Here is a 13027-nt window from a genome sequence, read left to right on the forward strand (position 1 = left end):
ACAATCAAAGGCTGGTATGGGACATTATCAATAAATAATTAAAGAAGGAGAGCATCATTAATGCCAATCCAAAATAGTTTTATGGAAAGTATTTGTCAAACAAATTCCATTTTTTGAAAGGATTACAAGATTATCAATATAGTTACTTTTATCAACCCTTTTATCTGTAAGGGGGGAGGGATAGCTCAGTGATTTGAGCATTGGCCTGCTAAACCCAGGGTTGTGAGTTCAATCCTTGAGGGGGCCACTTGGGGATCTGGGGCAAAATCAGAACTTGGTCCTGCTAGTGAAGGCAGGGGGCTGGACTCGATGACCTTTCAAGGTCCCTTCCAGTTCTAGGAGATGGGATATCTCCATTAATAATTATTATTATTATGGTCTTCTGATAAGAAAAATGTAGCATTATTCAAAAATCAAGAAGTACATATTAATAGTGTAAAATGGTTGACAGATTTTAAAAAAATAAACGTAAACAGGGAATCATCATCCAATAGACTCATTTCTAGTAGGATCCCACAGGGATCTGTTTTTGGCCGAGTGTTATTCAAGATCTTTATTAATGATCTGGAAGAAAATCACTGCTGATAGAATCTGCAGATGGAAAAAATTGGTGGAGTGATAAATCCTGGGGAAGGTTGGCTATGCAGATTGATCTGGATTGCTTGGTAAATTGGACTTATTGAACAACATAGCCATAAACATACAGCTAAGGGTAGCATAAAATCCCTCTTTACCCTGTAAAGGGTTAATTCCTCTTTTACCTGTAAAGGGTTAAGAAGCTCAGGTAATCTGGGTGGCACCTGACCAAAAGGAACAACAAGGGGAAAAGTTACTTTCAAATCTGTGGGGGAAAGTTGTTTGTCTGTGTCTCCCGGAGTCAACAAGGAACCAAGGCAGGGAAAATACATCTCCCTAAGCCATATCTAAGCTAAGCATGTAATATTGCAGAAATAGTAAGTAATAGCAAAGAAATGCGTTAGGTTATTTTTTGTTTTAGCTTGTGAATTTTCCCTGTGCTAAGAGGGAGGCTTATCCCTGATTTTGTAACTTTAAAGTTTTGCCTAGAGGGAAAATCCTCTGTGTTTTTGAATCTTTTGTTATTCTGTAAAGTACTTACCATCCTGATTTTACAGAGGTGATTCTTTTACCTTTTCTTTAAAATTCTTCTTTTAAGAACCCGATTGATTTTTCATTGTTCTTAAGATCCACGGGTTTGGGTCTGTGTTCACCTGTACCAACTGGTGAGGATATTATTCTCAAGCCTTCCCCAGGAAAGGGGGTACAGGGCTTGGAGGAATATTTTGGGGAATAGGACTCCAAGTGGCCCTTTCCCTGATTCTCTGTCTAAATCACTTGGTGGTGGCAGCATACTGTTCAAGGCAAGGTAAAATTTTGTGCCTTGGGAAATTTTTTAACCTAAGCTGCTAAAAATAAGCATAGGGGGTCTTTCATGCGGGTCCCCACATCTGTACCCCAGAGTTCAGAGTGGGGAAGGAACCTTGACAACACACTTTAATGCAAGCAAATTCAAGGATTATATAGCTAGGAACAAAGAATAGAGGCAACAAAAGATTGGGGACTGTACCATGGATTGTAGTGACATTGGAAGGAACTTGGAGTTAACGTAGATCATCAATTGATCATGAGCTCCCAGTGCACACTGTAGGTAAAAGGGGTAAAAAAAGTCCTTGGATGTATAAGCAGAAGAAAAAATGGTTACCTACCTCCCGTAACTTGTTCTTCGAGATGTGTTGCTCATGCCATTCCAATAGATGTGCGTGTGCGCCGCGTGCACAGTCATCGGAAGGTTTTTTCCCTAGCGGTACCCATTGGGTTGGCTGTGGAGCCCCCTGGAGTGGCGGTGTATATAGAACACTGCAACCTGCTGCCTACTCAGTTCCTTCTTGCCAGAAGACTCCAATAGAGGGGAGGCAGGTGGGATCTGGAATGGACATGAGCAACACATCTTGAAGAACAGTTACGAGAGGTAGGAAATGTTTTTTTCTTCGAGTGCTTGCTCATGTCCATTCCAATAGGTGAATCTCAAGCAGTTCTCTGGAGGAGGGGGTGGAGTTCACCTGGTTGCTGATTGTAGGACTGCCCTACCCAATGCAACGTCATCCCTCGCTTGTTTGGTGATGGCTAATGCGACATGAAGGTGTAGATGGAAGACCACGTTGCCACCTTGCATATGTCTTGAACAGGGATGTGTGCAAGGAAAGCTGCGGCTGAAGCCTGAGCTCTTGTGGAGCGCGCCATCAACGGTGGGGGCGGAACTTTGGCTAGGTCATAGCACATTCTAATGCAGGACGTGATCCACGATGAAATGTGCTGGGATGAGATGGGAAGCCCTCTCATCCTCTCGCTGATTGCAATGAAGAGCTGTGGTGACTTACTAAATGGCTTTGTGCATTCAATATAGAAGGCTAGGACACGCCTGACGTCCAGGGAATGGAGTATCTGCTCTCTGCCAGTGGCATTAGACTTAGGGAAGAAGACCAGTAAAAATATGTCCTGATTCACATGAAACCAGAAGACCACCTTGGGTAGAAACACAGGACGCAGCTGAACGTTATCTTTGTCTTTAGGGGTGCTCGGAGGTAAGCGCTTTGAGCTCAGAAACCCTTCTGTCCAATACTATAGTCACCAGAAAGGCAACCTCCCAAGAGAGGCAGGAGAGAGTGCAGGTGGCCATGGGCTCAGATGGAGTGGCCATAAGCCTGGACTAGACTAGGCTGAGGTCCCACTGAGGAACGGGCTGCTGCACGTGGGGGTAAAGCCCGTCGAAGCCCTTGAGGGATTGGCCCACCATGGGGTTTCCGAAGACTGATCTACCCGCTGCCCATGGGTGGAAGGCTGAGATGGTGGCCAGGTGCACTTTTATAGATGATATTGCCAGCCCTTGTTGCTTCAGGTCCAATAAGTAGTCCAAAACGAGGGGAATTGGCACTTGCTGCAGTGGGATACCCTTCTGCAGGGACCAAATAGAAAACCGCTTCCACTTTGCCAGATATGTGGCTCGGGTGGAACGTTTCCTACTTCCCAGGAGAACTTGTCTCTCTGAGTCCGAACACTGGAGATGCAACGGGTTCAACCATGGAGTTTCCACGCCGTGAGGTGGAGGGACTCCAGGTTGGGGTGCTGGAGCTTACCATGGTCCTGAGTGACGAGGTCCCGGCATAAGGGAAGGATTACTGGTCTGTTGACCAATAGGCTTAACAGTATGGTGAACCAGTGCTGGCGGGGCCACACCGGCGCTATGAGGATCAACGAAGCCCTGTCCTGGCAGACCTTGAGGAGGACTCTGTGTAGGAGGGGGAGGGCGGGAACACATAGAGCATGTGACTCGTCCATGTGAAGTGAAAAGCGTCCCCGATGGAGCCTGGGCTGTGGTTCAGAAAGGAGCAGAACCGCTGGCATTTCCTGTTGCTCTGTGTTGCGAACAGGTCTATGTGGAAAAAGCCCCACTTCTGAAAAACTGGAAGGGCGATGTCTGGCCTGAGGGATCATTCATGACTGAGGAATGAGTGGCTGAGCCAGTCAGATAGCTTGTTCTGCGCCCCCGGGAGGTAAGACGCTTGTATATGTATCGAGTTGGCGATGCCAAATTCCCAGGACACTCTGGTTTCCTGGCAGAGGGGAGAGGAGCGAACACCACCCTGTTTGTTTATATAAAACATCGCCGTGGTGTTGTCTGTAAGCACTGCCACACATCTGCCTCGAAGGTTGTTCTGGAATGCTTGGCATGCCAGAGGGACCACCCTCAAATCCCGCACGTTGATGTGCAGTGATAGTTCTGCCTGCGACCATAGGCCTTGAGTTCTGATACTGCCTACATGCGCTCCCCACCCCAGCGCCGAGGAGTCAGTGACAAGCAACATGGTGGGTTGCGGTTTGGCAAAGGGAACTCCCACACAGTCCACTTGCGGCCGTAACCACCAGCATAGAGATTCGAGAATGGGAGAGGGAAGAGTAACGATCCTGTCCGGTGGGTCTCGCTTGGGTCTGTACACTTGGGCCAACCACACCTGGAGGGATCTGAGATGTAGTCTGGTGTGCTGGATCACGTATGTGCACATCGCCATATGCTCCGGCAGCTTCATACAGTTTCTGGCCATTGTTGTGTGGAACTGGCGGAGGTTCTCGATGATGTCCCTGAGAGCTTGGAAGTGCGGCTCGGGCAGGTATGCCCTGGCTTGCGCAGAGTCCAAGAGAACCCCTATGAACTCTATTCTCTGTGTAGGGACCAGCGTGGATTTGGGCACGTTTAGTATGAGGCCCAGCCTGAGGAAGGTGGTGCAGGCCAGGGCCACATGCACCTCCACTTGTGCTTGCGACTTGGCCTTGATGAGCCACTCGTCCAGGTACGGGAATATTTGTACCTGATGTTTGCAGAGGAAGGCTGCCACGACTGCCATGCACTTCATGAACACCCTAGGGCCGTCGAGAACCCAAACGTGAGCACCGTGAACTGGTAGTGCTGGCTGCTGGCCACAAAGCGAAGAAACTGTCTGTGGGCCGGGATAATAGAAATATGGAAGTAAGCATCTTGCATGTCGAGGGTGGCGTACCAGTCCCCCGGATCCAGGGAAGGAATGATAGAAGCTAGGGAGACCATGTGAAACCTGGGTTTCTTGATGAATGCAGTGAGGTCTCGCAGATCCAGAATAAGTCGCAATCCACCTTTCGCCTTGGAGATAACGAAATATTGGGAGTAAAATCCCTTGCCCCTGAACTCCTGAGGAACTTCCTCTATCGCCCCCAGAGCGAGGAGCGATTGCACCTCCTGGAGAAGGAGTTACTCATGAGATGGGTCCCTGATGAGGGACAGGGAAGGTGGGTGGAAAGGCGGGAAGGAAAAGAACAGGATAGAATATCCCACCCCTACCATGTTCAGAACCCAGGGATCTGTTGTGCTCTGGGACCAAGCACGGTAGAAGAGGGCTAGCTGGTTCACAAAGGGAGGGTAAGGATCTGGATTGAATCCTGGTGCTCCATCCTCGGGCACAACTTCAAAAGTTAGGTTTCAGCCCCGAGGGCTGTTTGGACAAGCCCTGGCCTTGGTGCCTGCGACTGGCGCCTCCTATTATTCCTGCCTCTTCTCTTGACTGAGTCCTACCTCGGGGGTCTGGAGTAGAAGCGAGAGGGGGGCTGGGGTGTGGATCTCCAGCGACTTCAATGTTGCCCTCGAGTCTTTCAGACTGTGCAAGTGGGAGTCCGTGTTCTCGGCAAACAAGCCCGCACGGTCAAAGGGCAGGTCCTGAATGGTGTTCTGGATCTCTGGGGGTATGCCCGAAATCTGTAACCAGGAGCTCTGTCTCATAGTGATTGCTGTGGCCATGGTCCAAGCCACAGTCTCATCTGAATCTAGGGCGGCCTGGAAGGAGGTCCTTGATGCCACCTTGCCCTCGGCAAGAAGCGCCATGAACTCCATGCGTGAGTCTGACAGGAGCAATTGCTGGAACTTAACTAACGCTCTCCAGGAATTGAAGGCGTAGTGGCTGAGCACTGCTTGCTGATTAGCAACACGAAGCTGGAGCACCCCGGTCAAGTCGACTTTACAGCTGAAAAGGTCCAGCTTCTTAGCATCCCATGACTTTGGTGCAGGAAACTGATGACCTTGCCGCTCTTTGTGGTTCGCTGCATCCACCACTAACATTCCAGACTGAGGGTGGGTAAAAAGGTTTTCGTACCCCTTCTGTGGCATAAAATACCTCCTTTCCACTCCTTTGGCCATGGGAGGCATAGAGGCCGGGGTCTGCCATAGCACCTTTGTGGTGTTTTGTATGGTCTTTATAAGGGGCAAGAGAAGGCTGGAGGCTGGCTTGGGTACGTATGTCCTATTTCGGGTGGACTGTGGCACTGGTACCACATGGGGTGCTGTCCTGAGAGTTGCACCCACTTGCAAAGACTCAGGGTCCTTGTCACGTGGGGGATCTTCAGGTGCTGTGGGAGTATGGCATGGCACCGATGTGGCTGAAGGAGGAGTACGGGGCACAGACACCACGGACGCAGCCCATGAGCGGATGGTAGGCCCAAGGAGTCCAAAAGGGCCACTGTACCAGCCCCTGCCACTGTGGCGGCCAGGATACCACGGGTGCCAGCACATCCCATGATCTACAGTGCCGGGACCGAGACCTGTACCAACTATGTCGGGAGATCGATGACCCATTAACGGAGTCCGACAAATAGCCTGTGCCAGACGATGGAGAGGCAAAGCCCAATGGTGCAGGGAACGTTACCGCGATGCCGGGGAGCAGCGCCGTAGCATCTTTGGCTTGCTCCGTCAGTGCCGCAAACTGCGCCGTCGCTGGTGCCAGGCCTTGCTCCGCCGCCTGGACTGGTGCCGGTGCTCGCGCCTGCAGGGCCAAGGACTGTGCCGTCATGGCAATAAGGTCCCACATGGCCTCAAAAGTATCTGGCATGGACGGGAGATCAATCTCATCCTCCAATTCCTCCCGAGTCGGAGGAGTCCACAAGCACCTGAATTGATGGAACCCTTGTCAGGGCTAGAATCGATGGTCTGAGGGCCAGGCTGTGACAAAGGACACACCCCGCTGGGATCCCTGTGCGGTTTCCTGACAGGGGACCGACCCCTGTCTGCCTTTTTCTTCTTATGCGGCACCGGGGACTGAGAGAGGTGCCGCGTGCTCAAACCCGCTTTGTGAGCCAGGGAGCAGTGTCTATGCTCCCTGGAGTAGTCTTTTTTCGATGCCGAGGAATCCCGCATCGATGTTGCCAGTGCTGCTTCTGGTGCCAGCTGAGGGCGAAGAGCCACCTCCATTAAAAGGAGCTTGAGGTGATAGTTCTGCTCCCTCTTTGTCCTAGGTCTAAAGCTTCTGCAAATGGAGCACTTATCTGTTTGATGGCTCTCACCCTGGCATTTAAGGCACGACGCATGCGGATTGCCCTTGGGCATAGGTTTCCCGCAGCGTTCGCAGGACTTAAATCCCTCAGATGGAGGCATACACCGGTCAGGGGAGCTAGGGAGGTGGGGGAAAACCTCCCGCAAGAGGCTAACTACAACTTTCAAGAATTATTTACAACTAACTAGACAGTAACCACTAGGTAGGCACTTACGAAGCAAGAGACTGAAGGAAGCTCCAACGACCATCACTAGTGGTAAGAAGGAACTGAGGTGGCGGGTAGGCAGTGTCCTATATACACCACCATGAGGGGGCCAATCCAGGGGGCTCCACAGATGACCCGACGGGTACTGCTAGGGGAAAAACCTTCAGACGATTGCGCATGCCGCATGCGCACACACCTATTGGAATGGACATGATATTCATCTTCGAGTGCTTTCTCAAGTAATAGGGATGTGATATTACCTCTGTATATGGCATTAGTGAGACTATAACCAGAATACTGTGTCTAGTTTTAGTATTTACACATCAAATATGTTGAAAAATTGGAAAGGGTTCAAAAAAGATCTACAAGAATGATTTGAGGTCTGGATAACATGCCGTACAGTGACAGACTATAAGAAACTAGACTGACCTTCTTGAAAGAAGGTGAAGAGCTGGTTTGATCACAATGTGCAAGTGCCTACATAGAAAAGAGATTCAGCTCTTTAATCTAACAGAAAGGGGCATAATGAAGTTCAATGATGGGAAGATGAAGCTGGACAAATTCAGACTAGAAAAAAGGCCCAAATTTTTAACAGTGAGGGTAATTAACCACTGGAAGAACTTACTTAAAAACATGGTGGATGCTTCATCCTTTGAAGTCTTTACATCTAGACTAGATACCTTTCCAAAACTTATGCTAAAACTCAAACAAAAGCTATGGGCATAAGACACAAATAACTGGGTGAGGTTCTACAGCCTGTCATATGGGAAATTAAAGATGATCATTATGATCCCTTCTGGCCTTAAATTCTATGAAAATTAAAAATTTGTTTTATTTCTTTCTTCCTTACAAGGAATGTATAATATGTAAGCCTATAAAAGGATAGTGTTGTTTTGGTAGTGGTGCTTTAGCATTACGTAAGGGAAACCACAGATGCCTAAGACCAGCTCAGATCCTATTATAAAAAATATCAAACTAATTTTTCACAGAAATTCAGACTTAGATTTATTTCTTGGTGCTCTAAACCTTATTTGCTTGGTATAAAATGTTTGCATTATCCTATTTGAGAAAGTGTATTATCCATTCAATTTTAGAACATAACACTGTGTTTATAAAGGACTCTTACCTGGTTATTCTGGTCTGCAAGGTATCTCACCACAATAGGCAACAAGTATTTGGAAAAAGCATATGGTATTGAAGGCCTGTTTTCTTGACAAAACACAGCGATATGAGGCACCTGTTCCATCAGTTCTGCTCGCACAGTTGGCTCTGTAAGAATGTCAAAATAATATAAAATAAAATAAAAAAGGCATTGTATCTGCAATAATATTAAACTCTTTTTAAAATGCTGTCCAGGTGAATCACATCCTAATGTATTTATGCTAAAAACAGTTTGATAAGGTAACCACCAACCTTTTACAACCCAGGGTGCAGATATTGGTTGCATCACAGAACCTGCTGACAATCTGGGCCCAGTTTTTTACTGCAAGGTGGCAAGAGAAAGAGAAGAAGGAAGCCCCCCAAGGCCACCCTCTAAGTGCAGAAGAAGCTGTTTGCTATGGCATAGAAACAGACAGATCAGGCCATAATGCAGTTTCAGGACTCAAAATAGGGAGAATAGTTTGGGCACCAAACAAAATTTCAGCAGCTTCTACAGCCTTTGTGGGTGCAGTTAACCAAACAATAAAATCCAGACCAGAGGATTCCATATCTGAGTGAGAGAAGCCAACTGACAGGATCCTAAGGGAACATATTGTTGATGAGTGGGGAAAGAGTGACAAGATACAGTATAACTGGGGCAAATACCTACCATATATTCTCAATCATAAGCCGGTTCATTTATAAGCCGGTTCATTTATAAGCCGGTTCATTTATAAACCGACCCCCCACCCCAGATGGATAAGTAAAAATGGGAATTTTTTTATAACCCGTTCATAAGCTGACCCTATAATTCAGGGGTCAGCAAACTTTGGCTCCCGGGCCATCAGGATAAGTTGCTGGCGGGCCGAGATGGTTTATTTACCTCAAGCTTCCGCAGGCATGGAGGTAAACCAAAGTAAACAAAGTGTCCTGGTGCGCCAGCTGCTTACCCTGACAGGCCGGGACAGCAATTGGCGGGGAAATTTTTCTGGGGGGAGAAGCTAGGAGTCAGAGGAGTAACCCCTGTGACCACTCCCTACATGACCCCACCCATAGCCCGGGACACCCACACTCTACCCATCCCATCCCCTTCCCACCTTATCTGGGGAGGGCCAGGGGGAGGATGTCTCTGGCCTGGCTGGAGCTGCTCCGGCAGGCTGGGCAGCGCAGCCACAGCCTGCTCCGGTGGGCCAGACCAGGCGGCGCTGCCGCAGCATGTTCCAGTGGGCTGGGCCGGGTGGCCACAGCCTGCTCTGGGGGGCGGGGCTGAGCAGCACGGCTGCAACTGGCCAGCCCCAGAGCTGCAGCTGCTTTGGAGGCTGGGGGAAGAGCAGCACAGCCAGAAGTGAAGAGACTCTGGCCCCACCTCTTCCCTTCTGTCTCTGCAGGCTGTGCTGCCTCTCCTGGCTCCCCCTGTTGGGGGGAGGGGCTGTGTCCCACCTCTCCCTTTCTATACCCGTTCATAAGCCGACCCCCTTCTCTGGTGCTTCCCTTTTTTACTAAAAAAATTCGGCTTATGAACGAGTATATATAATTCTTGAAAAAAACTGAAATTGCATTAGCAGAGTTTCCAAATAAATCCCACCTGCACACTCACCCCTTTAGAGCTTATATTTTCCTGTTTACTCAAAGAAGAAATAGAACAGTGAGAAAAATAGATAAGCAGCATTTCCATCATTCAGAATACGCACACAGACCATAGAAGTAAATATGCAAAGAGACATTTAAAACTAGGAATGTAAAATTCCACATTTTCACTCCAATGGATGCCTAATAAGAACTTCCTCAAGTCATCACATAGCAGTTATGATTCTCAGGTACACAGTGGCTCAAAATTGCATGCCGGCTAACAACAATTCTAATCACATCATGTACTGTTAGCAAAATAAAATAGATGCCAAAGCACAGCAGAGTAAGCCATAACATGCAAAAACTTGAAGGGATCCTGATTTCTTGATACCTAGCTTCTCACTTCTTTGGTAATGTGACACTCTGATATACAGTAACTCCTCACTTAAAGTCATCCCAGTTAACGTTGTTTTGTTGCTGATCAATTAAAGAACATGCTCATTTAAAGTTGCGCAATGCTCCCTTATAAGGTTGTTTGGCAGCTGCCTGCTTTGTCCACTGCTTGCAGAAAGAGCTGCCCGTTGAAGCTAGCTGGTGGGGACTTGGAACCAGAGTGGACCAGCAGCTCCCCGCTCAGCTCCCTGCTCCCCTAAGTTCCATGTGTGGCAGCCACCCAGCAGGCTATCAATTGCCGGCAGTCCAGCTGTCCCTCCCCCCACTGCTGTGTGCTGCTCCTGCCCTCTACAAGGAAACACGAATGGAGGGGAGGGGAGACAGCATAGCAGACAGAGACAGACACACCTTGTGGGGGGAAGGGGGGGGGGAAGAGAAGCACACTGCCTCTTTAAGTAAGCTGACCCACCCTTAAGTACATTGTCTTTTTAAGTGGATCAGGAAGTTGAGACAGCAGCTGCTGCCCCAAGCTCTCTCATCCGTGTCCCCACCCTGCTCTATATGGAGAAGGTGTAAGCAGGGTGTAGGAACAGGGAGGATGGGGACACCCTGACATTAGACCCCCTTTTTCCAACCCCCGCACAGCAAGTAGGAGGCTCAGGGAGCAGCTCCAAGGCAGAGGGAAGGAGCAGCACATGGCATCTTGTTTTGGGGGAAGTGGACAAAACTCATATGGCGACACACTTGCCACTTGTCACTCAAGTTATTTGGGAGAGAAAGGAAAACCTGACTGGCTGTGAATTGAACATATCTCAGATGAGACCCTGCTCAACAGAGTATCTAGTAGTGATCAAACGATCACAGCAGCTCCTTTTGGAATTTTAATTTTGGCAACAATTACTAACATTTTTTCTAAAATTCTGTTTGTATTTAATAGTTATTCATTCTATTTTTCATTTATTGTATATTTTCATAATATTTAATAATTTCATGAATATTAATTCATTTTTTGTGGAGGAAGTGGGACACTATTTGAGTTAATCTGAATATCTTCATATACTGGATTCACATATCTCTGAAGATATATGGATCAAATTCAAATTGGGTATTTTGTACATCCTCAATTTTAATAGACAGTGGGACATTACTGAATCCCGATACTCCATTTGCCCAGAAAACAACCTATTTCAGACCTAACCACTGGATAAATCTGCCTCTCCAGAATTTTTCAACACCTGTAGCTGCTGTTAGAGAATAGATTTGTTACAACCATACATAATGAAAAGACAATACCTTCAAATTACAGTGATTTTGAGGATTAGAAGTCTTTGTGTAATATTCTTTCATAGGTGTATATTCTACCATTTGTTCCTTATTGGAAATTCACACATGAACTTTTCAGGTGAAGTCTATATGGCACTAACTTTCCTCATTTTGTTGAACACGTTCACTGTAAATCTTATTACAGAACATATAGCAATCATCAAAACAGAGTGGTTGTAAAAAGAAGTCCTTATTCTAAGAGGGAGAATATTATTTATTCTTAGTACGGACTAACTGCATGCTGCAATTAAACCTGAGTGAGCAAGACAAATTTTGCTATTTGCACTACTATATCCAGTGGTAGATAGAGCAAATCTAATGCTGCAGGAGGCAGCCGTGTTAGTCTGTATCTACAAAAACAACAAGGAGTCTGCTGGCACCTTAAAGACTAACAGATTTAATTGGGCATAAGCTTTCGTGGGTAAAAACCTCACTTCTTCAGATGCATCCCACGAAAGCTTATGCCCAAATAACTCTATTAGTCTTTAAGGTGCCACCAGACTCCTTGTTGTTAATGCTGCATAGTTTCTAGATTAGAAGCAATGGTTCTGAGTGGTAAAATAATAAAATTTCTGCCTAGCAGTTCCATTTCTTCATACTACACATTTTAAATTTATTTAGAAGCTAGGAAGAATGCACAAAAGTATTTTCTAAGAGTTCGTTTTTTGTAAGCCACTAAGAAAGTCCCAAAATAATCAAGTTAGTGGCTGTTTTGACTATTTACAGTGAAGACAGACAAGTGCAAATGAACAGTTTTGGGCTGTTTCTCTTCAAAAGACATTACTAAGCACTTGTATAAGAGAAACATAAAATGTCTTTAAAAAGAAGATTCTCTGGACACACGTACAAGTACAAATCGAAAAACTATACAATCAAACAAATGTCTAAAAATAAGACCCTAAAAATCCTTTCAATGTATTAAATCTGAACTTTCATCAGAATAGACGTAGTGAACATTACCAGATTAAAAAAAGAGCTTAGACTCCAGTTTACTGATTGAGTGCACATTTTTGGCAGTACAAACAATGTCAGTGAGCCAAGCAGCCATTAAGAAGGAGGAAGAGAAACTGAGCAGCCAAAGACACTATTCATTTCAACACATTATATTAAACACAACAAAAATGTTTAAATAACTTAAAATTTATAATTAAAAAAATTCCGTATATGTAAATTGTAAAGTTTATAGAGTAGCATTATAGTCACAGCTGATAGCACCAGCTACTATTGATGTTGCCTGATACTTCTCAATAAGACAACCCTGTTTTTCAGTTGCTTATAAAACTTTGCCAGACTCTCGGAGATGAAATTATACACTTCGGGTGTCTGCCTCAGGGTGAATATTTTTGGAAAATTTTAGCCAAAACTGTTCAACTGTTTCCAAGTTTGGGGAAAATACATTGTTAGTACCTATGTTAAAAATTCTGGCCCCTCTTCTTTGAAAAGTTCTTGCTTCCCCATGCTTTGGGGCAGGGACTTCACATTTGGCAGGGGAGGGGTCTTTGTATCAGTGGTGTGCCTTTTGCCATCCCTA

The 13027-nt window shown here is 46.5% G+C and overlaps 1 protein-coding gene across 6 annotated transcripts in view; it reads right to left on the minus strand.

Annotated features, from left to right (window-relative positions):
- Positions 1 to 13027, minus strand: part of PPP4R1 (protein phosphatase 4 regulatory subunit 1) — a 100376-nt gene that overhangs the window by 37191 nt on the left and 50158 nt on the right. For all 6 annotated transcript variants that reach the window (XM_054018125.1, XM_054018126.1, XM_054018131.1 and 3 more), the window contains one exon: positions 8198 to 8340. In XM_054018125.1, coding sequence (XP_053874100.1) covers positions 8198 to 8340 — 143 coding nt within the window. The remainder of the gene's footprint in view (positions 1 to 8197; positions 8341 to 13027) is intronic.

The sequence above is a fragment of the Malaclemys terrapin genome, chromosome 2, assembly GCF_027887155.1.
Source record: "Malaclemys terrapin pileata isolate rMalTer1 chromosome 2, rMalTer1.hap1, whole genome shotgun sequence".
In the NCBI taxonomy this organism is placed as follows: Eukaryota; Metazoa; Chordata; order Testudines; family Emydidae; genus Malaclemys; species Malaclemys terrapin.